The sequence below is a fragment of the Meriones unguiculatus genome, chromosome 6 (genome assembly GCF_030254825.1).
Source record: "Meriones unguiculatus strain TT.TT164.6M chromosome 6, Bangor_MerUng_6.1, whole genome shotgun sequence".
In the NCBI taxonomy this organism is placed as follows: Eukaryota; Metazoa; Chordata; class Mammalia; order Rodentia; family Muridae; genus Meriones; species Meriones unguiculatus.
In genome coordinates, this window is record NC_083354.1 from 15,697,198 (window position 1) to 15,722,064 (window position 24,867).

The 24,867-nt window shown below is 48.6% G+C and overlaps 2 protein-coding genes across 3 annotated transcripts in view; both read right to left on the reverse strand.

The window, feature by feature from the left end:
• Positions 1–1,494: 1,494 nt before the first annotated feature.
• Khdc3l (KH domain containing 3 like, subcortical maternal complex member) lies at positions 1,495–3,333 on the reverse strand. Its single transcript, XM_060386104.1, has 3 exons — positions 3,168–3,333; positions 2,755–2,957; positions 1,495–2,699 (listed from the first exon to the last, which is right to left on the reverse strand). The coding sequence occupies exons 1-3, from the start codon at positions 3,331–3,333 to the stop codon at positions 1,965–1,967; spliced, it is 1,104 nt and encodes a 367-aa protein (XP_060242087.1). The 3' UTR covers positions 1,495–1,964.
• A 3,459-nt stretch (positions 3,334–6,792) lies between these two features.
• The window catches only part of Rab27a (RAB27A, member RAS oncogene family), a 53,255-nt gene continuing 35,180 nt past the window's right edge, over positions 6,793–24,867 (reverse strand). For both annotated transcript variants that reach the window (XM_060384773.1, XM_021637966.2), the window contains 3 exons: positions 22,985–23,088; positions 19,413–19,536; positions 6,793–9,131 (listed from right to left, as the gene is read on the reverse strand). In XM_060384773.1, the coding sequence (XP_060240756.1) occupies positions 8,936–9,131; positions 19,413–19,536; positions 22,985–23,088 (424 nt within the window). In that variant the 3' untranslated portion in view covers positions 6,793–8,935. The remainder of the gene's footprint in view (positions 9,132–19,412; positions 19,537–22,984; positions 23,089–24,867) is intronic.

Below are 24,867 nucleotides of genomic sequence, written 5' to 3' on the forward strand. Positions count from 1 at the left end.
ATTTTTAGTTCTTCAAAACAGGGTTTCTCTGTGTAGCCCTAGCCATCCTGGAACTCTATAGACCAGCCTGACCTCAAACTCAAAGAGTTCTGCCTGCCTTTGCCTCCTGAGTCCTGGGATTAAAGATGTGTGCCAACACCAACCAGCTTAAGATTTTCTTTAAAGGTCAGATGTACTAGACATAGTGGGCAGGTCTGTAATCCCATTATTCTTTCGAAGTGAGGAAGATTTTTAGGCCAGCCTGAGCAACTTAGTGACATTATGTCTCAAAGTGTAAGGGCTGGATTAGTCCCGAGTGTTGCAAAGCTTGTGCAAAGCCTTGGATCCATTCCCAGCACTGCATAAACCATGCATAGTAGCACACACCTATATCCCAGCACTTGGAAGTCAGAGGCAGGAAGATCAGAAATTCAATATCATTCTTTGCTACACAGTGAATTCCAGGTCAGCCTGGGCTAGAAGACCATGTCTCAAAAAAAAAAAAAAAATTGGGGGGGGGGTGGCTGGAGAGATGGCTCAGAGGTTAAGACCACTGGCTGCTCCTCCAAAGGTCATGAGTTCAATTCCCAGCAACCACATGGTGGCTCACAACCATCTATAATGAAATCTGGTGCCCTCTCCTCGCATGCAGGTGTACATGCAAAAACATTGTATACATAATCTTTTAAAAAAAGAATCGTCTGGGAATAGAGTACCTACCTGCCTGGTCTATTTTAAAACCTTAAGTTTCTTGGACACTCACACAAGAGAGGGAAATCGGACCTTTTGTGCCTTCTCCAACGGAAGGATGTTTCATGCACAGGCACACCTTTAATCCCAGCTCTAGGGAGGCAGAGTCGGGCAGGTCTCAGTTCTGAGCCAGCCTGGACTATAGGGATCAATAGGCTAGCCAAGGCCATGCAGGAAGACCCTGCCTCAAAAGAACATCACTGTATGCTTGCTAGCCCACCCTTCCAGCTCGGTCACCCAGAACAAGGAAGCTCTGGCTTCACCTGCCAAGCTTTGCTCTCCCCACCTCAGTGATTATCTTCCGGAAGTTTTGAGACAGGGTCTCCCCTGTGCAGCCCTGGCTGACCTAGAACTTGCTATCTACCCCAGGTCAACCCTAAACTTCCTGAGGTGTGCCTGGCTGATTCCAGAAGGCCTGTACCACCACACCCTGCCTCCTGGCGTAATTACTGCCAGCTGTTAGCCCCACCACGGTGAATGTTTTCGCTGCCTCCACCTCAGATTTCTCCAAAGAAACTCGCATAACCCCCACCCCCACCCCCACCCCGCCAGTTCCGGAGACTCCCGACTGCGACTGAAGATGACAGAGTTGCAGTCATTCCCAGCCCTCCTACAACTCCTCTCCTTGCAAAGAGACACTAGTTAGAAGCAGCTAGTGGCAACTGGATACAACCAGACCTTTCAAAGCAGACCTTCCCTGTCGAGGAACAAGGTTTCAAAACAGTTAGCTCAAGGTGAAACACGTGGGAGGCTCAATAGGGGGAGGGGTGCAATTCTTTATTGGAACACTTCCAATTGTGCTTACAAACATTTAACAAGGAAAAACTAGAGACGGCCCTAACGCCAGGCTTCCCAATTTCCAGGGCAGAAAACAACCAGAAATGATGTCCAGAGACTTAGACAGCCAGGGGTTAAAGACAACTGCCCCCACTCACAGCCCAGGCTAGCCCTCTGCCCCCAGGTGAATTGGCGGGTGTGTACCACATTTGTGCTGCCTCACGCCTGGATCCGAGGACTATAACCTGGTAACTGGTTCCCAGGCAGCTCAATTCCAACATCTCTGTCCAAAGACTGCTGCGCTCCAGTCTCGTGAACCAAAACTGAAGAACTCTGGGTGGCCCCGCACCTCCCACCCCCAAGAGCAGCCTCAGGAAACCTCTGGGACAGAGCCTCAGAAACTTCCCGAGTTGGGACCTCAGAGGCCTGTGCAATGCTGGGTGGGAGCCTCCTGGACTTCAATGCACAGTCACATTCTGGCGGACCTCCCCTGCAGGGGTCTGGGTGACGGTTTCACCAGCCTCCACCGGGTCCGGCTGCGTGGCGACCTCACAGGCCTGCACGGGGTCGGGCTGCGTGGCGACCTCACAGGCCTCCATGGGGTCAGGCTGGGTGGTGACCTCACAGACCTGCACGGGGTCGGGCTGGGTGGTGACCTCACAGGCCTGCATGGGGTCGGGCTGCGTGGCGACCTCACAGGCCTCCATGGGGTCAGGCTGGGTGGCGACCTCACGGACCTCCACCGGATCCGGCTGCGTGGCGACCTCACGGACCTCCACCGGATCCGGCTGCGTGGCGGCCTCACGGACCTCCACCGGATCCGGCTGCGTGGCGACCTCACGGACCTCCACGGGGTCAGGCTGGGTGGTGACCTCACAGACCTCCACGGGGTCAGGCTGGGTGGTGACCTCACAGACCTCCTCGGGGTCAGGCTGGGTGGCGGCCTCACGGACCTCCACCGGATCCGGCTGCGTGGCGACCTCACGAACCTGCACCCGATCCGGCTGGGTGGTGACCTCACGGACCTGCACGGGGTCCGGCTGCGTGGTGACCTCACGGACCTGCACCGGAGCCCGCAGCCTGGCGGCGGCAGGGACCTCCGCAGGAGCCGGCTGGGCCTCAGCCCTCTGAGCCCTCTCTGAAGTGGGAGAAGAGCAGTGTAAGGAATGGCCCTGGCTCGCTTTCCGTACCCACTCTCCCCGGGGGTCCCCCGCAAAGGGCGGAGAGTTGCAGGGAGGGGCCGCCCTACCTACCCCCAAGCCCACACCTACTCTGCGCCGCTTGCTTCTGGAAATAGTCAACCAAGTTCAAGACCATCTGGGAAACGTCCTTCTGGTAATCAGGAGACCCGAATATCAAAATCTCGGCCTTCTCTGCAGGGTCCCGCAGGTTCACGTGAATCAGGGTGTGGGTCATGCACTCGACGTGTGGGATGTACTCTCCGTTCCGGCCTGGGCAGGGGCAGGGGGCGAACCTGACAGTGAGGGGGTGGCTTCCGCTTCTTGGCAAGTTAGTTGGGAAGTGGAGGAAGATGGGGTAGAGGTGCCACAGACCCGGAGCCACAGCCACCGGAGGGGTTTTCTCTACAGGACATGCATACCCAGACAGCCGGGGTGTAGATAGGGGTCAGGAGGTGGCCCCGGCCTTCCCAGTTCACTCACCGAATATCGCTTCCACCAGCCAAGGATCCACGTGTATTGTTCTCGGGTCATCCAGGTACTCGACATGGAACCACTTGGGCAACTTGGAGTCTCCGGCCACCTCAAATAAGGTATCCTGTTTGTGCTTCAGCGGGACGAGGGTCTGAAACCTCCTAGGAGAGGCCATACTCCCAGACAGCACACGCGCTCCAAACCCAGAGAGCCCCAAAGCCACCGAGCGGCTGAGCCGTATTTCAAGGGCCGTTCACTAGCGCCTTCCCACTCGTGTCCTTCCGATTGGCCCTTAGGCCTCGCTTCCCACTCCCAGAAGCCTCGCCCCTCCTCGAGGCTTCACCGATGCACAGGCAGCACCTGGGGGTGGGGGTGGGGCGGTGCTGATCCTAGAGGGAGAGGCAGGTTCCTGGGTTTGGAGTATCCTGTCTGTGTGCACACCTGCACACCAGAAGAGGGCACGAGATCTCGTTATAGATGGTTGTGAGCCACCATGTGGCTGCTGGGAATTGAACTAAGGACCTTTGGAAGAGCAGCCTGTGGTCTTAACCTCTCCAGCCCCCAGGTTTCTGGTTTTAAGATACGTGGTGGCGCGGGCCTTTAATCACAGCACTCAGGAGGCAGAAAAATCCTGTCTCAAGAAAAAAAAGAAAAGGGTGTGTGTATGTGTTTATATGTGTTTTGGGAAGAAGCAGACATTCTAGTGTGACCACAAGGAGGTGATTATGGTGGACCCAACACCAGGAGGGGGGGCTGTTATCTGACTTCAAGGCCAATTAAATTTCACATAGGGCAGGTCTGTGGTGGCTCATCCCTTTAATCCCAGCACTTGGAAGTTCAAGACCAGCCTGGTCTACATAGTTCCAGAACAACCTGTCTCGAATAACCCTGCCCGCCCCCCCAAAAAAAAATCATTTAATTTTTTTTTTTTTTAAAGCATGCTCTAGTATGCTGGGCTTCCCAAATTATTCTACTTTCTAGAGACAGCTGGGCAGGGACAAAAAAAAAAAGCACTTTTAATGAAGGCAACTCCGTACACCTGGCTTCCTAACCTGAGCGACTCTTCCATTTGTAATGCTGCCTCTTTTCTCTACACAACAGAATTATGTTTCAACTTAGCTTCCTGTTCATGTTATTTATCCATTTCGATTTAAGAAAATGAAGTTACAAGTTACAGAGGATGCCCTTATTCTTAAGAGTCTTCTGCTCCCTGGGAGGTGGTAGTCCTTGACTTTAATCTGAGAACTCCGAGTTCAAGTCCAGCCAGGTCTACAAATCACAAACAAAAACAAAAGAAGGAAGTTACAGCCCTCATAGGGTAGCAGTTTGGGTCTCGGTCCAGCCAGAAGAAACTTTCAGAACTGATTCAGGCTCCTGTTCGTCCTCCTTGTAGAATCTCTCTAAGCCAAGAAAGGTCTAGGCAACTGTATTTAATAGGCCTAAAAAAGTCTTGAGATCCAAGAAGAATAGGAATTAAGAAGCAGAGAAAGACATTCAGGTAATCACACAGTGGACTTACAAACTTCCGTGAGTAGGCAGGACAATGTTTAAAACTGGTTTTGTTTAAAGCTTTATGTTTTATTTTTTTCTTGTTTTTCGAGATAGGGTTTCTTTGTGTAGCCTTGGCTGTACCGAACTTGCTTTGTAGACCAGGCTGGCCTCCAACTCACAGAGATTCCCTCTGCCTCTGCCTCCCAGAGTGCCGGGATTACAGGTGTGGGCCAATGGGCCAGGCTTATTTTTCTGATTTGTAATCATGTGCATCTATGTTGGTATTATGCGATAGTGAGGCCAGAAGCAATGGTTCCCCTGAAGCTGTAGTTATCAAGCAGTTGAATCACCTGATGCAGGTGCTAGGCATCAAACTCCATAGAAGTTAGTTCATGTTAACTGCTCTAGCAGCTCTCCAGCCGCTGAAACTCTCTTGATTACAAGGATAGCTCCAACGAGACATTTATACAGGCACAAACTGGTGAGTTGTGCACACCTTAACGCAAGAAAGTCCTTGTGCTTGCACTGAAGTGGCTCTATAATCCATTTTTGGTTTTGCTTGCTTTTCAGTCTCTCACTGCAGCCCGGGTGGCCTGGGCCTCACCAGGTGGCTCTTCTCCCTCTTCACCTTCCCGATGCTGGAGTTCAATGCACGTGCGCCCTGCCTGACTAACAGTTGCCAACAGAAGATTCTCCTTTTTGTCCTTCTGTTGATATTTGGGGGTACACATAAAGGCAGCTCAAACCAAACCAGGGTCTGTGGCTTGAACACGAAGAGGAATTCCAGAATTGCATGTGATGGTAATGCACAGCTGTAATCACAGCACCGACGGGGGGGGGGGATGCAGACGACTGAGGGATGCTGGGAGAACCTAGAGGCCAGGTCCACCTAGGTATGTTAGGCAGGCACCTCAGCTGCTTGGCTAGGGTTTGAAACTCAGCAGAAAGCAGCTCGCAGCCCTGTCTGCCAGCCTAACCTAGTGTTGCCTCACTGCATCGTCATCCATAGAGTTCATGCTTCAGAACTGGGCAATGACGTGTTCTGGGTTTTTTAAAAATAAATATTTAATAAAAATAATTTGGATAAATTTTTAAAAATACGCGTTTTTTATTTTGTGTGTGTGTGCACATTAGTTGGTGTCCATTTGTGTGTGGGTGCTCACAGGGGCTCTTCCTTACATAATCCAGGCATTTTGGTTACCCACCTCTCTCCCTCTCTTTTGCTCTTTCTGTAGCTTTGGCCTCCTGCCTGCTGTGTTTGGTTTCCCTCTCCCCGTCTCCACTGCACCAGGGCTTTTGAAGAATAAGCACCTATAGAAAACAGGTGAGTGCGCAGACTTAAAGACCACCTCGGGACCTTCCACTTAGAGTCCCTAATCTCTAGCTATGGCTCTGTAGACTTTGACAAATCCCCTTCGATAGGGTCAGCAAACCAGGTATCAAGTCTTCAGCAGCGGACATTCTGGTGGGCTGCGAAAGTGGCTGTTCTCTTCCAGAACCTGGCCGGGCAAGGTCGTCTTGAACAGTCTTGGGGAGAGAGCCATATGGGAAGCTCGCATCCAAGACAGGCCAACAAGTGCTAGCGCTCAGAGCCAGGAGTACAGCCACGCTCTCAGGGGAGCGTGCCCGAGAGGAGCGGACAACTGTGTGAAGACAGTAGGGGCTGAGTCTCCCCCAGCTGGCACTGTCCCCAGCTCTGCTTTGATGGGGGCCTTGACCATTTTTGTTTCACTCCATCAGATGAGCCAGCTCAGCAATTCTCAACGGTGCCTAATAAATATTGGATAAAACATTTTTTTAATTGGGGTCTGGAGATATGGCTCAGCTGTCAAAAGCCCTGGCTGCTCTTCCAGAGGAGCCATGTTCAATTCCCAGCACAACTGTTTGTGACTCTAGTCCCGTTTCTGCCTTAGAGGATGCTGCACACACATGGTACACAGGCATCTATCCAGGCAAACGTTCATACACGTGAAATGAATTAAATAAATAAAATTGCCCCTAAAACATTCTGAACTATATTCCAGGGTGTTCCTTGACAGAGCTCCTCAAAGTTCCTCTCACAGGCTCTGCATGAGATTTCTGAATTTCTGAATCTGGATTTCTTTGGCATTACAATTCCAAGTTTGAAATATTCACACAAACCTGATACACCGGACCGACTTTTTAATTATGGTTTAATTGGCACAAAGTTCACTGAAGATCATTTGCTTTTATACAGATTTATAAATAGAAAAATACATTGACACAGAAAATATGGTTATTTTATATCAAATTTAAACCATTTTTAAAGAGAATACAGGTTTTTTCCCAACAGTTCGAGGCAGTTCTCGTGTAAGCATCAATCACATGCATTTAACCCTGTGCCCGGCGTGGAGCCAACAGGCCCCAGTGCTAACTCTGGATCTACTTCTTGAAAGGTACACCATGCAAACTCAACATTTTTTTAAAACAAAAATAGGGTTTCTCTGTGTAGCCTTGGCTGTCCTGCAACTCTTTCTGTAGACCAGGCTGGCCTTGAACTCAGAGATCTTCCTGCCTCTGTCTCCCAAGTGCTGGGACTAAAGGCCTACACCACCAGCACCAGGCACATTAACTTTATTTATGAGACATTAAAAACGTGCTCTGGTATGTGATAAGCTCTACTGAAGTCTTAGAGCAGCTTTGGAAGGCACTGCTGTGCATGGGCCCAGAGTTTCAGGGTTCAGATGCAGAGGCCTCAGTGACAACTCTGCTGTTTCAAGGACAGACTAAGCTTAGCAGCCACGGCTAATTTTGCTGGGGAGGGGCGGTGTCAAAGGACAAGAATGATAGATGGTCAATTAAAAAGCCTTTTGAGAGCTGGGTGTGAGGGCTCCCCCTCTAATCCCAGCACTTGGGAGGCTGAGACAGGTGGATCTCTTGAGTTTCAAGCTAGCCTGATCTACCACAGGAATTCCGGGCCAGCCAGGGTAAGACCCTGTTTCAGGAGAAAAAATAAAGTAAAATCCACTTAAAAACTACCATGCAAAGTACTTATTTTCATTTATACTGTAAAACAAAACAAAACAAAAAACCCCACAGTTTTTACTTCTTAAATTTATAGCTGCTGATATTTTTCCTGTGGTGAGATTTGTTGCAGATTTTGGCTTACTTCCTTTAAGCCACTTTGATAAGAATTTTGTTCTAAATGAGACACCTTAGGTCTTTAGAAGTAGGTTCTGTGAAGAATATTTTTAGCCACCCGTCTTGGGCCTGAAGACACGGTGGCGACAGAGCACAGCACATGATCTTGGCAAGATAAGAGCAAGTACAGAAATGCCCACATTCCCAGGGAAAGGTTCAGGCTACAGAACACTTTCTTTAACTAGCATACAAATGTGGCTGCTTAAGTCCCGACACTGATCTCCCTGCTGATGGCAAATGCACATGCTGCTTGATTAAAAAGAGAACACCCAGCCTGGTGGAAAAGTCAGATTAGCAGTCTACAAACCAATAGAAACTGCAGTCGGAATGCGCCAGAACAAATGTACAAGTAGGAAGAGAAAAAAAAAAAGAGAGAGAGAGAGAGAGAGAAATCTCTTCTTATACATACACCAGAAGCACAAGCCATGTTCAGACACAGACTAAACCAACAATCATGGATAAACACACGGGTCTCCATGACCTCCCTTGCTCCTGCTACATCCTCACCCCTGCTCCACAAACCCCTCCCACCACCACCAAACTCACATAAATTCAATCCACTCTGCTCAGAGTCTAGAGATACGGCCGTCATTCGTTTATGTTCACGTCAAGGGGAAGGCCTGCATTAAAGGTAACACTGAAAGACATTGGCCCGGTGTGCACATCCCTAACATGCAAGTGTTTGAGACTGATGTTCTAGAGCATGGATTTTGAAATCTGGATTCTCAAGACCATGATGGCCTTCCGCTGCTCAAAGATCTTAATGTCTTCATGAGACTCTAGGTCTATCTGTGTTGAGGCAGGTGACTGCTTTTAAGGCAGGTGACAGGACCATCGGCATTCTACATAACAGATGAAACCTTTCGTGGCTGCAAAGTCTTGAATTCCTGAATGAACTGCTACCACGGGCTTAGGTTTTATAAGACACTTTTGGCTCTGTGAAGTAGTTCTCCCAATTCTTGGACTAGAATCTTATAAAGCTGCGACAAGTTACAAATGGCTGCTGAGTTCATGCCTCCTGGAGATGAGGAGAAGCGGTCTTGTTCATCTCACGGCGGCAGCTTGGTCTCCATGGCCGAGCTCACAGGCAGGTGCCCTGTGCTGCCGCAATGCTCGCTCGTGTCTCAACAGCTGCAGATCCCTTTCTCCTTCTCATTTGGCTGGTCTGCAGAGGTATGGCCATTGGATCGCACCACTCCTTCCGGGATCCAGGACTTGTCCACACACCTTTCCATCCGCTTCATAATCAGGTCCAAGAGCGTCTCAATGGCTTGGCTGATGTTTGTCCCATTGGCAGCACTGGTTTCAAAATAGGGGATTCTGGAAGACAGAAACAACTCGGGTAACAATGTGCAAGGGAGGACAGTGATCTTTGCCCTTTGTAATGTTTTGGCCATTCACAACTTAGAGAATGCCTTGAGGAAAAATACTATAACTTCGGTAGTGCCAGAGATGAGGCAGCGGTATTCCAGACATCATAGTTCCATGTGCCAAATTTTAAGAAAAAAAAAAAAAAAAAAAAACTATTCTAGTGTATGTCTCTCAAAACAGTTCTTTCATGCTTCATTTTTTCAAAATGACATCATTTGCCAGTGCCTAAAACAAACTCCTGCTTAAAGGAATGATATCACTGCAACGGGCATAGGGCCAATGGGCATAAGGCCATCAGTCTGTGTGGGCTGGGGTCTGAGCCTCTCAAACAGCAAGTCTCCTGAGGCAGAATCTGTGTTTGTGTAAAGACTTGGCTGTGGCCTGGAGAGATGGCTCAGAGGTTAAGAGCACTGGTTATTCTTCCAAAACTCTTGAGTTCAATTCCCAGCAACCACATGGTGGCTCACAACCATCTAGAATGAGATCTGGTGCCCTCTTCAGGCATGCAGGTGTACATGCAGGCATAACACTATGCATAATAGTGTTAAATCTTTTTTTTAAAGATTCATTTAATAAATAATAAATAAGATTTATTTATTATTATACAGTGCTTGAGAGGTAAAGGCAGGAGAAGCATAAGTGTGAGGGCAGCCTCACAACACAGCAAATTTGAGGAAAGCCTGGGCTACATTACACCCTGTCTCAAACAAACAAAACAAAAAAACAAGGGGATGCAGAGAGGGTCTTCAATTACATCCCTTAACGTCTCTGCTGTTGGGACCATTAAGTTTTAAACCCAGGACAAGCTGCTGAGGTGCCTATCTTTGTTTTTCAAGACAGAGTTTCTTGGTGTAGCAGCCCTAGCTGTGCCAGACTTACTTTGTAGACAAGGCTGGCCTGGAACTTACAGAGAGCCACCTGCCTCTGCACCCCATCCCCAACCCCACCCTAAGTGCTGGGAGGTGCCTGTTTCACATATCAAAGCAGACCTAGTCTCCAGGTTCTCCCAGCATCCTTCAGTTACAGGATATGGTTGGCATAGCCTGCCCTCTACCCTGAACTGTCCAGCCCAGGGCCTGGGCTACCCTTCTCCCAGAGGCTCTTCCCTATATAATCCAGACATTTGATTACCTGCCCCCTTTTTGTGCCTTTGGCCTCCTGGCTGCTGTACTTGGCTTCCCTCACTCCCTTCCCTCTGGCTTCCCCTTATGGTTCAGGGTCATGACCACTCTGGACTTGCCCAGATGTGTCTGCCCCTGGCTAAGTTCTCCCCCACATCTATAATAAACTTTCCCCTCCATACCTAGGAGCAGTCGTGGCTCTTTTTTATTTTCATTTTTTAAAGATTTGTTTATTATGTGTATAGTGTTCTGCCTGCATGTACACCTGCACCCCAGTTATATAGATGGTTGGGAGCCACCATGTGGCTGCTGGGAATTGAACCCAGGTCCTCTGGAAGAGCAGCCAGTGCTCTTAACCTCTGAGCTGTCTCTCCAGCCCCCTATTTCTTTCTCTTCTTTCTTTCTTTTTCATCCATGGGCACAAAGGTCCTTGCATCCACAGATCCCCAGGGAAATCAGGAGTGTGAAGCACAGAGGGTTCTGTTTTGTGTGTGGAAAATTTATTTTGCTAGCTAGCCATTCAGTACATTATATATAACAAAACACATAAAAGAATACAAGGCTTGAATCCAAATACAATGGATTGATACATTCTCTTTAAAATTAAAGGTCCGTCTTGCAGGAAGTGAAAATGTTGGGCGTTAGAGAGCTGTTGACAAGAGGGCCAGGGGAAGCTGGAAATCCCACAGTCCCTGCTGACATTGGAAAGGGTTGTTCCTGCTCTCCTGGAAAGAACACCCCACACTCCTCATAAAGAATCAAAACTAACTAGACTCCAGCAAGACTGTCTCGGGGGACGTTCAAGAACTTCTAGAATTGCCACCATTGCCCTGCACCTCTCAGTCCTGAGGTAAGCCCTTTGACAGAGCAGCCAGTGTGAACACTGTAAGCCTCTCTTAGACGGCATAGTCTAGGAGTTCATTTACTTGCTTCATTCTACACTGCACTATATGACACCCTGGACATTGTAGGTGAGTATTTTCTGGAGGATGCCACTGTAACAAAAAGCCAGTTATGCCTTCCAAAGTGGCTTCTTTCTTTCTTTTTCCTTTCTTTTGAGATAGGAATCGCTATGTCTTCCACGCTGGCAGAAGACTCCCAATCTCCCTGCCTCAGCTTCCAGAGGGCTGCGACCCTCTTCCCCGCTACAGGCTTCATTAGGGGACCTTTCACCCTCCTTAGTAAAAGTTTTTCCAGTGCCAGCCTGGAAAAACTGCTATTATAGCTCATAACAACTTCATCTAGAATCGGACAAACAACACTTGGGCAGACATCCCTTTGTTTCGTAGATGCTGCAAACGCCATGTCGAAAGTGTATGTTTTCCTTGTGGTCTTGTCGGTCAATCCTGCAGTTCCTAACTTCTTTCCGCTCATGTCAGGTTCTACTGCTGAGCTGGCGTTAGCTTTCCACTCTGCCAGATTAAATGGCCTGCATCTCACCACCACCTGAATGTTCTTGCGCTTCTCTCCTCTTGGAAGAACAGCTAGGCTGGACGCCATGATGGTTGCTGGCGCCAAAACCTGTCTCCCTGGCGGTGATTCCCACACTGTGGGAACCGGGCGCCCTCCTCCTCTCGCTGGTGCTGCTTCTGCACCCTGGAAGACCAAGACTTGCAGATCAGCAGTCCACATAGGCCTCTGGTCTTGGCCACCACCCCACAACAACTGGAGACACCAAACCTGCAGGCTGGTCTCTGCCCAGAAACCAGCAATGGTTCAGTGCCTCAATTCTTTTCAAAGAAAAAAAAAAGTATCACTTGTTTTCTACCCAAATGACCTGGTGACCTTGGCTAGCTATCTGCAAAGCCAGGCATCACCCAAATTCCCCAGAATGTTTATCCCAGACTCTTCCTCCAAAAGTCCTTTCATCTTTAGCTTTGTGTATCAGTCAGTAGAGCACGTGCATTTTACAGACCCAAGGACTTCTAAGCTATCCCTATGTTGGAGAGACACCAAATCCTCCCTAGACCCTTAAGCTAATACCTGTAGCCTGTCTCAGATTCGGGGTCAGGAGCCTTATCAACTGAGCTACCAATGTAGCCTATCTCTAGGATAGAAATACATGTGTTTTGAGTTTCGATGTAATTATGCTTCCTTGTGCATCCGAGATGGTATCACCAGGAAACTTTTTCTCCAAACTGTACTGCCATTTAAACACTTAATCCCAGCACTCAGGGAGGCAGAGGCAGAAGGAGCTCTGAGTTCCAGGCCAGAGTTTGAGACTACAAAGTGAGCCAAGGCTACACAGAGAAACCCTGTCTCAAAAAAAAAATATATATATATATATATATGTATATGAAATAATATGCTTACAAAAGCCCACCTGGTATCAGGCTCCGGAAGTTTGAAGCTGAATTGAGCTTCCCTTCTTATCTCTCCCATTTCCTTTCGGGCTGGAATGCTTGCAAGCACCCAACCCACACACCCAAACACACCCAAACACACACACACACACACACACACTGGTACCTCCTTGCCACTTCCCAGAGAAGCTGCTAAGCCTTAAAAGGTCATTCAGGTAATAAATAGCACAAGTGTTCTCTCAACATCACCATATATATTATCATCTATCCTATAATCCCTGTTAACTAGGAAATGCCCTCTTGGATCCGCCCACAACCTTTTTGTTTTTGAGACAGGATTTAACTAGGTAACTCAAACGGATCTTGGATTTTTTATGTAGTCTAGGCTAGCCTCAAATTCACAGTCCTCCTGCTCCGGTCCATCCAGTATTTGGGCCGCACATGTGAACCACCACTCCTAGCTTACTATTTTATACATTTCTTGAGACAGGGTTTCTCTGTATAGCCCTGGCCGTCCTGGAACTTGCTCTGTAGACCAGACTGGCCTCAAACTCAGGAAGGAATAAAGAACTGAAAGTCAGGGAGGTGATACATACACTTGGGAAGCTGAGGCTAGGGTATCAAAACTGCCAGGTTAGCCTGGGCTATATAACCACACAACAGGATCCTGCTTCAAAAAATAAATAAATAAAACCAACAATAATAAACTAAGTTTCTGGTTTGGCCACAGAGACCACCTGGAATTAGAAGCAGGAGGATCTCTGTGATTTCAAGGCCAGCCTGGTCTACCTAGTAAGTACCAGGACAATCAGAACTACGTGAGATACCTATCACAAGAAAGAAAGAAAAAGAAAGGGAAAGAAAGAAAGAAAGAAAGAAAGAAAGAAAGAAAGAAAGAAAGAAAGAAAGGAAGGAAGAAAGAAAGAAAGAAAACAGAAAAGAATTCTAGGTTGTAGAATAAGTACTGTGCTCCCAGCACAGCTCTGGAGCCTTCTCCTAATCAGTGACAAGGAAGAGCAGTAGTTACTTTTTTGTTTTGTTTAGACTGGGTCCCTGTGTAACCCTGGCTGGCTTAGAACTCACTAAATAGAGCAGGCTGAACTTGAACTCAGAGATCACCTGCCTCTGCCTCTCAAATGCTGAGATTAAAGGTGTGTGCCACCACTGCCTGGTGCTTGTATATACTTTTCCAAGAATATAGCTAAAAACAAGTTTAGGTGTCTAGACAGAAATTCAAAAGGTTCATTACTTTAACCATAGAAAGCTGGCACTATCCTTTATGTCCACATGATGGTGCTAAAGCAGCACTGTCCAGAAAGCTCTCTTGCCTAGAGGGATGAAAAATGGTTGGTTGAAATTTATGTCCACCAGCAAATGGGCCCTTAATTGCTACTTGTAGTTCAAAGTAGCAAAGACTAATTTTTATGTGCATTTAAAAACAGGCTGGGCAAACCTTTCATCTCAGCACTCAGGAACTCAGGAGGCATGTGGATCTCTGTGAGTTCAAGGCTACTCTGTTTCAGAAAAACAAAACAAAAAATATCTGGGCAGTGGTGGTACACATTTGTAATCCCAGCACTCAGAAACTCAGGGGCAGGCAGATCTCTTAAGTTTAAGGCCAGCCTGGTCTACAGAACGAGTTCCTGGATAGCCAGGAAGACACAGAGAGAAACTTTGTCTCAAAAAACAAAAACAAAAACAAAAACAAAAACAAAAAGCATACATTCATCACAATTTAAAAATAAAAACATCCAGTAAACAAAATGGCAAGGGCTTCAAAGCCATGCAAGGGACTCTTATTTGCACTTCTACGCCAGAATATCCACGGGCATAATTCTCAAATAGCCGACTTCTTTACCATTATTTACTTATTTATTGACCAGACTAGAGACTTAAAGCCAAGTTGCCAGGAATTAAGAGAAGGCTCGAAGGTTAAAAGTACCTGCTGTCCCTGCAGAGGACCCATGTTCAAGTCCCAGCACCTATACCAAGCGCTCACAACTGCCTGTAACTCCAGCTCCGGAGGGATGTAATGCCTCTGATATCTGTGGTATAACCGCGGGGTCCCTGCACCTACACGTAATTAAAGTAAGTTAAATATTTTTAATCCAGTTGCAGGAATAGGTGATGTGTATGTATGTGTGTGTATGTATGTAAACTTAATTGGAAAGCAGTTTCCTGGCAAGTGCAAAGCCTTGGGTTCATGAAGAAGTTGTCATGATGACAACAAGGATGTCTAGAGAGTTTGGCCAGGTGTGTCTAGGTGTTTGGCTCACGCGTAGACCCGGAATTCATGGCGAGTCCTGCTGGACGCTGAGTGCTCAGTGAGAAGGGCTGTGTGATGATCCTCTGAGCCCGGAAGACTGTGGCAATGAAATCCGGATCCTCTGCTGAGTTACAGTGGGTTTCAGTCAAGTAGTCGGCCTTGTGTGTTTGGTTGTAGCTTTTTTACGTTGTTTCAAAGTATGCCCAATAATACACCATTAATTTCTTTTTTTCTTTAATTTATCTTTTAAACTTTTTTTTTATGTGCGTGAGTGTTTTGCCTGCATGTGTATGTGTGCACCATGTGTGTGCCTTGTACCTGAGGAGGTCAGGTGAGGGCAGTGAACCCCTGGATCTGGAGTTACGAATGGCTGTAAGCCACCAAATGGGTACTTGGAATCGAATCCTGGTCCTGTGCATGAGCAACAAGCGGTCTTAACCATGGAGCCATTACTCCCGCCCCAATTAATTCCTTTCTCAACTCAGTGAAGGCTGTCAAAGTTTACAAGGGAGCAAAACAATCAGAAACCAAATCCAGGCCACATGTCACCTAGCTCAGAGTTAGAACAGACACTGCCAAGTTCAGACCCCTGAAATCCAAAACATGACCTGTGCTGATGTCTGATATCTCTCATTGACATGGTGAATAAAGGTTTTTAACTGAGCTTTCGCTGCAGGAGCTTTGAGTATCTTCCTCAGCAGAAAGCAGCAGGGTGGACAGGGTCCTCATTTCAGATCTGGGGCCAAGTGTGTACACACACAGCACACAAGTGTGTACACAGCACACAAGTGTGTACACAGCACACAAGTGTATACATTCGGTTGCCCTTTAACCCCCTTCACCAACCACTGTCTTCTGTGACTGACGGCACATGGACTGTTTCCATCGATCCCTCTCTTCTCCTGGCATTCCCTTCACCCTCATCAGTGAAAACCTCTTCCTTTGTAACTCAGCTCAGCCCATCTTTGTGATGCCTTCCATGACCAGGGTGTGTGCTGGACACATGGAGAGGTAGTCCCCGCGTGGCTCAGATCCCAACACTGAGCTCTCTGGTGCCTGGCAAACTATAGAATCCTGAGCGCCAAAATGGAGTGATAAGAAAAGGGCTTATGAGGGCCCAGAATGGGAACCAGTCGGTCCTTCCACTCCCCAGGTGTTTGAGAAAGGCTTGTTGAAAGACTCCTCTCACCGGCCGGCTTTTTCATTCACTTCTCAAAAGCAGGTGTGATAACCATGGCCTCTGTTGCCTCACGGCTGACTTCCTCCCTATCCCCTTGCAAAACAGCATCCCTTTCAGCACTTGCAGTGTTTGGCCCTTCTGTTTCCTGAGTGCCTCTCAAGAGGGAGGGGCCTACCGAGACTGGGCTCCGCCAGCCTCTAGCTCAGAATCTCCCAAGTGGGTTGGTCTTGACCACGGCATAGGAAAATCATGTGGGAAGCTGTTAAAGGCACCGGTGCCCAGGTCCCCGCCCATGGCATGCCACTGTAGCTGGGCTGAGCATTTCCCAGAATTAGAGTGGGCCACAGGAGAGGCTTGGGGGAAGTGAGACATTTGCCCAAGATTCTCACACACAGACACTTAGCTGATGACACATCTTGGCACAGCCTGGCAACCAGATCTGCACCTGTCCCACCTCCCTCGCCTCTCCATAGCACCCTGGACTCCTAAGCCAGGTGTGTGGCTAGCCCTGAGAGGTAGGGCCTGGCTTGTGTTCAACGCCCACACCACCAAGGCCAGCTGACAGGAGTTTCAGGACACTGTCATAAGGCCTAGCCGGTCCTCACTTCCTGCACCCACTCCAGTTTCCCTTTCTCACAGCCCACCCATCCTGTGGACCCCAAGATTCAACATCTGACAGAGAGAGAAAATGTCCAGAGACTGTGTACTTGCCATGGCATAAGCTCAGATCCCTGCCACAGATATGTGCACCCACACAGGCTTGCATGTTCACGCGTGCTTAACGGGCTGCTTGTGTTAGTGGAGGCCAGAGGTTAACTTCCGGAGGAAACGGCTACCTTGTTTTTATTTTGGTAGAAGGTTTCTCACTGACCTGGAATTTACCAGCTATGCTAGGGTGACTGGCAGGCATGCCCCAGAGATGTACCTGTTTCTGCCTCCTAGCTCTGGGATTTAATGACATGCCCAACTGGTTTGGTTTTGTAAGAAAGGTTCTCCCTGTGTAGCCCTGGCTTGCCCCTAGACTCAGAGATCTGCCCGCCTCTGCCTCCCGAGTACTAGGATTAAAGGCATGCGCTTTAAACATGGGTTCTGGAGGGGGTAGGGAGGATCAAACTCAGGTCCTCAAGCCTGCATAGCAAGCATTTCACCACCGACTGTGCCATCCTCTCTCTGCATAGACAAGCACCCAGCTGAGACCTAACTGCTGAGACTGTCCAGCGCCACGTCAGCAGAGGTGAGGCCCACACTCACACAACTGTAAAAAGGCCCCGGGTGTTCCTAAGGGCTCAACACCATCCACCCTGGCATGAAATATTCCATATCTCAGTGTGTCTCCTTGCCAGAGTAAGCCAGCGGGGCTGGTGAGAGTTCCCCAGGAGAAGTGGGCCTCTAGGCTAACGTCATGCCCTGCCCTGCTCTGCATGTTTTCTTTCCTGAATCCCTCTTTGTTTCCCGGAAATCCAGCCCCTGCCCACCACACAAATCAGTGCATTTTCCCTGCTTCCAATTCTTTTGCCTCCCCCTTCATCCCAGCTTCGGCTTCCAAGCTGATCTGGAAAAAAAAACTTAACACTTTTCTTCACCCAAAGGCTTCCAACCTTCTGTCTCCTTGGCTGATAGCTGAAGCCCCCCACCCCCACCCCCTGGAGTCTGGCTTCTTCCCACTTGGCCAGCCTAACCTTCTATTCCCTCCCCCTGTGTTATCCCCAGCCCTTAGTCCACAGGTTCTCAACCTGTGGGCCGAGACCTCTGTCTCTAAAAATATTTAAATTGTTATTCGTAACAGTAGCAGAATTACAGCTATGAAGTAGCAACAAAATAATTTTGTGGTTGGGGGTCACCCCAACGTGAGGAGCTGTATTAAAGGGCCGCAGCGTTAGGAAGGTGGAGAACCGCTGCTTTAGTTCTGAACCTCCATCGGAACACAGAGGAACAAAGTCACACAGCCACAGCTACAGGGAACAGCTAACACCCTACCCGTAAGACCATGCAATCTCTTGTCCATCCCTTCTAAACCCGGCCCCCAGGATGGGGATGTGGCTCCCTGGTAGAGTGCTTGCCTAGCGTGAATGAAGCGCTAGGTAAACCCAAGCACCATGGAACATATCTGTGATGTAAGCACTTGGGAGGTAGAGACAGGAGCTTCCAGGAGTTCAAAGCCCTCCTCGGCTACATAAGGAGTCCAAGGCCATCTGAGACCTTGTCTTCAAAAAACAAAAACCTGCTTCTTGCCTTCTACTGTTAGAGACTTGTTTATGTGTCTGTGTATGCAAGTGTAAGCACATATGTGTGCAGGAAGGCATGCAGGCCAGAAAAGGTGTCAGGTGTCCCTCTCTATCATCTGCCCATTCCTTGAAGGCAGGGTCACTTCCTGAACCTGGGACTCACCATCTTCTCGGCTAGGCTAGCAACCAGCAAGCCCAGTAATCCTCCTGCCTCTGTCCTCCACAGAGCTGTGTTATAGACATGCTCCAGACACTCAGATTGTTACGTGGGTGATGGATGAGGTCCAAACTCTGGTCCCTGTGATAGTGCAGCAAACACTCTCATCGCTGAGCCATCTCTCCAGCCCTGCCTCCTGCTTTTAATAGTGAGCTTGCTTTAAAACTGCATTTGCATTCTCATAGTTCAGCAAGGAAATAAAATGAAGCAATGATCCCTCTGGAGTTCACCCCCTCCGTCTGCCTGCAAGCCCCGTGGTGCCTCCATGAACCCAGTCCAAGAACTGAAGGAGGAAGGCAGTATTTCTGGCCCTCCACTCAAAACCAGCATCTTCACCAAAGGGCATCTTCACAACCTCCCCAGTCAAAGTCAGTGCCTGCTCTATGATACCCGACAAGGCCTTCTTAGGTGCCAGGGCTTTGCAACTGTAAGTAAAGCGGTTTTGAAATTTCCATGCTGAGCACAGAGGATTTCCTTATTCTAAGAGTCTTCTGTTAGCCTGGTGGTGGTGGCACACACCTTTAATCCTAGCACTCGGGAGGCAGAGGCAGGTGAAGCTCTGAATTTGAGGCCAGCTTGGTCTACAGAGTTCGTTCCAGGACAGCCAGGACTACATGGAGAAACCCCGTCTCGAACAAAAAAAAAAAAAGTCCCCTGTTTGCATGTTGGACAGAGACCTGACAGTCAGTACATTTGTGTTCAAGGCTCTCTTCCTGAAAAATTCTAAGAGACTGACAAGAGGGAACCAAGACAGCAGAAGACATCCTCACCGGCGTTTTATAACACCCACTGTGATACTCATGTGAAATATAAGGCCTTTGACACCTCCCACAGACGAAAGCTGAGTTTTCTGCTTTTATTTTCTCTTTGTCAGTTACTCTCTCTGTACCCTCTTGATCCCCCCTCAGGAATACTCACCCATACTTCTCTGCCAGGTCCCTGGCCTCCTCCTCTTTCACCGCCCTCTGGTCTTCCAGGTCACTTTTATTTCCACACAGCACTATATCTGGGTTTTCACAATAGGCATGCATTTGTAGCTGGCCTACAGCACAGAAAAGTTTGTTATACAGAAGTCATGATCAAAAGAAAACAGACGGAAAACTACAAATGCATACGCAGAGGTAAAGCGCTGACAGAACACTTTCCCTCTTCCTTACTAAGCCACAGATTACATTTCTAAAGCTAGCCACCAAGTCTAGTCCCTCATTTGACCACTTCCTTCTCCTGAGGCTGACCCACCAAGGTTTAGCTACCAAAGTATTGAAGTCCAGCGATCAAAAGCCCCATTTGATTTACTAATTAAAAAGCCCAATTAAAACAAACCAACTCATCCTAAAGCAGAGTTTTTCCCCTTTCCCTTTATAAACTACCATTTGTCTGTGGGCCGCCCACATCTGCTTCCACTTTATCCAGAGGCAGCCCTTTGTCCCTTGGGGCAAATATCCCTTCCTCCTCTCTGTTACCCCCTCCCTTACCTCCTTGCCCTCCCCCTCCCATGTTCCTTTTTGTCCCTCTGGGGCAAATAAATCTCCTTTGTGCTGAGAACTTGGTCTTGGTGTGTCCTGTGTTGACTCCGGTTCTCTCACTTTTGTTCTTCGAGACAGGGTTTCTTTGTGAGGCCTTGGCAGTCCTGGACTCACTTTGTAGACAGGGTTGGCCTTGAACTCAGAGATCCTCCTGCCTCTGCCTCCCAGAGTGCTGGGATTACAGACATGCTCTCACTTATATCTGAAATGCTTTTCATGTCTTTGTATCATCCTAAGGCAGGATCAATCTGTTTAAAACAATTAAGGAGCCGGCAGTGACGGTGCACGCAGGTAATCCCAGTGCTCAGGAAGCTGAGGCAAGGGACTCTGAGTTCAGGGATAGCCTGGACTACATAGTGAGACCATGTCTTAGTCGAACAAGAAACTAAGGTTGGAGGATGAAAGAAGACATAGACTAAACAGTTAACAAGAGGAAGGAGAGGAAGCAGGAAACCACCACTCATGTTTATACCTTTTAAATCCTTTCAAACTTGATTATGAAAAGTGAGGGACGCTGGAGAGACAGCCCAGTGGTCAAAAGCATGTACTGCTCTCCCAGAGGACCTGGTTCTGTCCCCTCACTCTCTTCAGGTGGCATACCAACCAGCTTCGCTGGCCACCCAGGGCCCCTGCACCCACTTGCACATACCCACACAGAAGTTTGTTTTTTTTTTAAATCGTAAAAACTAAAACCTTTTTTAAAAAGGATAAAAAAAAAAAAAAAAAAAAAAAAAGAGCCCCAGGGTGCTAAATTAGTTCCATCTGCCAAAGGAGGAACTTAATACCCATTTTCTTTCTCCTCACACTCCAGAAACTGAAGCAGCTGAACTTTCACACTCTGTGGCCTCAGAGTACACGACCTAAAGTGTGCTTTGTCGCTATCAGCCAGCTCCTCCCCCAAAGTCGGGTCATATCTTATCAAGGCAAGGTGAAGTAGGAGGAAGTTTCCCCAAGCATTAACACGGGCCTGAATTTCAGGATATTGTCTTTTGCCTTCAGGAGACAACTTGGGTCACAGGATCCTGCACGGGCAGGATCAAACTGTGCCCCCGTTTCCTGTCAAGGCCAGGCCTCTTCTACCCTCAGCTTGTAAATGCGGTTTCCACACTCTTTAATGCCCAGGCACAACTTCCTTCAAGATTTGCTCCACTGTCTCCTCCACAGGGCTCTTCTGTGTTCTCTTAGCACTGTAGCACCTGTAGCACCTTCGGTACCTGCTACCATGGTTACGAGCATCTCCTGGAGTTGAAGCGTGGCCCTGTGGCTGCCTGTGTGCCCTCCCCACCCACCTCTCAGCCTGAGGGGGCTGTTGTCTGACCACCTTAGCTTCCTCATCTCCGGGTAAGGTGTGTGGGCTAGCAGCCTCCGCATCCCCTGAGAACTTACCGAAAGGCATATTCTAGGCCCTGCCCAACAGCTACTGACCAGGAACATGGATGTGGGAGAACCGTCCCCCACCAACCAGGAGACTCAGATGCATGGCACACCGAGTTAATAAGCCAAAGCACTTCTAAGACTGTAAGGTTTGTAACAGCTCGTAGTTCTAGTGTTGGTTCATCTAAAAAATATTACTGTACTCTCACTCTCTTTCCTTTTTCCTTTTTTTTCCTCTTTTTTTTTTTTTTTTGTTTCATTTCTCCATACAAGGTTCCTCTGTGTAGCTCTGGCTGTCCTGGAACTCACTCTGTAGACCAGGCTGGCCCCGAACTCAGAGATCCGCCTGCCTCTGCCTCCCGAGTGCTGGGATTACAGACATGCACCACCAGATCCACCTGCTGTTATCGTTCTCATCTCTGAATTTTTGTCTGAAAATTACAAAGTAATTCCTAACTAAGGAACAATTATCTGAAACTTTTCTCTCAAGAAGAAGGGCATACATAAACAACTGCAACCTGAGGGGAAGTGTGGTCATGTTAAAACAACAATCAAAGAAAACCACAATCAAAGAAAACAGTCTTTAAGAAGAGGGGAAACAGTCCGGCTAAGCTTATCACAGAAAATTTCACGGAAGCCCTTTCTTTCCAGGTTTAAAAAAAAATAAACATGGCCGGACAAGTGGTGGCGGACACCTTTAATTCCAGCACTCAGGAGGCAGAGGCAGGTAGATCTCTAAATTTGAGGCCAGCCTGGTCTACAGAGTGAGTTCCAGGAGAGCCAGGGCTACATAGAGATACCCTGTCTCAAAAGAAAAAGAAAGATGGAAAGGAAAAAAAACAAGCATTATTTGGTGCTGGAGAAATGGCTCCATAGTTAAAAGCACAGGCTGTTCTTCCAGAGGACCCAGGTTCTAATCCCAGCACCCATGTGGCGGCTCACAACCCTCTGTGACTCCAGTTCCTGGGGAATCTGACGCCCTCTTCTGGCCTCCACAAGCACTGCACACAAGAGTGCACACGCATGCAAGTAAAACAGTAACACATAACATTAAAATGTAATTAAATAAATAAAAACAGCTCTAAGTGGTCAGAAAGAAGGGGAGATGGAGGGCTTCCAAACAGAGTGAAAGATAAAAGATAGAAGAGAAAAGGGAAATGAGTGAAGGACAGACGAGTGAGTTTGGAGGATTAGTCTACCTTACAGGTGTATTGGGACTCATCCTGGCCCAGGATGAGGAACGGCTCTAGGAGGGCCTGCTCAGTCCCTGAATGCCAGGACAGGTGTCACATGACCAAGTTCCAGCCATGTGGGCCCAGAGGGCTCAGGTCTCTGTTCAGGCTCCTACACAGGCCTGGCTCAACTTTAGCCTCTTTTTCTTGCTCCTGAGAGGATGTGGAAGGATCCCCAGAGAGAGAAGTTGGCTCCAGGGGAGCAAAGGAGAGAAGTGGGCAATGTCAGTCATCTGTGGCCCTAACCTGAAGGGCTTACTTCTTAGCAGCAGCCTTGGCCCTGAGCTGCCTCCAGCAGAAGGCATATCATGGCACCCATAACGTGGCAACAGAGCAGGGGTGGGGAAACCACACTTACTCATCCAGTTTCGGACATTGAGGAAACTTTGCTCATTTGTCAGGTCGAACAGAAGCAGGAAACCCATGGCGTCCCTGAAGAACGCGGTGGTCAAGCTACGAAACCTAGGGCACAAAAACAGACGGTCATTAACAGATGGGGGAAAAAAGAAAGAAAAAGGAAAGGAGAAGAGATGAGTGCTCCTAGGTAGATGGAAGAGAAAGTTTATTATAGGTATGTGGGAGAGCGTAGCCACAGGCACACAAAACATATCTGGGATTGTCCAGAGTGGTCATGGCCCTGAACCATTTAGGGAGAGGGGGAGAGGAGAGGAGAGAGGGGAACCACGTATAGCAGCGAGGAGGCCAAAGGTACAAAAAGCGGGGCCTGTAACCAAAATGTCTGGATTCTATAGGAAAGAGCCTCTGGGGGAAGGGCAGCCCTGCCCCTGGCTAGAGAGTTCAGAGGACAGGGTGTGGCAGGTAGCCCACACCCTGGAACTGGTAGGGACTGAAGGATGCTGGGAGAACCCAGAGACCAGGTCTGTCTTGATAGGTTCAACAAGCACCTCAGCTGCTGGTCCTGGGTTTGAATCTTAACTACTAAGTCACGGACCAGCTCCTGAAATGCAAAGCCACCGATGACACCCTCTGCCTTCTGCACAGGTTCCTCAATAGCTCCCGGGAAGATCTCTCACACAGGTGTTCACCACTCCCGTGAGTCCGTGTGTAAACAGAACGTGTTACCGAGCCAGCTGGGCAGGAGACCTCGAGCTCAACCGGGAAGTCACTGGACAAGCCTGAGTTCACTGGGCCGAAAGCCACCGTGCTGGCCATGTGTGTTTGCCTTCTGGGGAGGCCTTACGGCACTACAAGGCAATCTGGTCCCGGGTCAGGCTCCGCAGAAGTCTCCTGTCTCACACGGCTGTTTCCTCGCCTCTAAGGTGGGAACGGAAGTGAGGGAGACTCGGCTCTTGCCTGTATTCCACCTCCGCAGGCTTCACCAGCTGCCGCTTCTGTTCCTCCTGAGGATTCCTCTCACGTTGCCTGCACGCACAGCCTGTAAGCTGGCAGGCAGGCTCCGAGGAAGGAGACAGTACACGTTAACCAGCTATTCAGAAAGAGGAGGTTTTCCTCAGTTGTCGTATTCAATGTTCTTACAGAAAAAGTCTTTCTTGTTTGCGTGCTCATACCAAAATAGCTACAGATCACACGGTGAGATGGCTAAAATTTGCCCTCCGGGCAATATGGAGGGAGGGAAGGACCAGTGTTAGGGGGATATATGAAATTAGATTAGCCACAACATGGTAATTATTGAAACGGAGGAAAGGGACACAGATTCTCCACTTTTGTATACATTTGGAGATTCCTATGTTTTTATTTTGTTTTGGTTTTTTTATCCTTTAAAGAAGGCTGGAGAAATGGAGATTGGAGAGATGGCTCAGAAGTTAAGAGCACTGGCTGCTCTTCCAAAGGACCTGGGTTCAATTCCCAGACACCCACATGGCAACTCAGAACTATCCTCTGTAACTCCTGTTCCAGAGGATCCGACGCCCTCACATACAGTCCGATGTCCTACATGCAGTCGAGAAGGCTGGAGAGATAGCTCAGTGGTTAAAGCGCTTCCCACGCAAGCTTGAGAACCAGAGAGATTGGATCCTCAGAGTCCACATAAATGCCAGGCGGGCATAGCAGACGCAGACCACCTGTAACTCGGGCACACAGGAGGCAGCGATGGGGCGGCTTCTCAGAACAAGCTACCCAGCTAGAACAGCTGTGTCTGTGAGCACTGGGTTGAGGGAAGAGACCCCGCCTCAGTGAATAAGGTAGAGAGCAACAAGGAAGAGTCCTAATGTCAACCTTGGGCCCCCCCACATCACACATGTGCCTGTATACCCACAGGAG

What these genes read in the sequence shown, in the direction of transcription:
- Khdc3l (XM_060386104.1), bottom strand. Translation starts at nt 3,333, where the DNA reads ATGGCCTCTCCTAGGAGGTTTCAGACCCTCGTCCCGCTGAAGCACAAA. An exon ending in GCTGGTGGAAGCGATATTCG is followed by an intron (nt 2,958 to 3,167) that starts GTGAGTGAACTG and finishes GCCCCTGCCCAG; the next exon opens with GCCGGAACGGAGAGTACATC. An exon ending in GGTGTGGGCTTGGGGGTAGG is followed by an intron (nt 2,700 to 2,754) that starts TAGGGCGGCCCC and finishes CCCCGGGGAGAG; the next exon opens with TGGGTACGGAAAGCGAGCCA.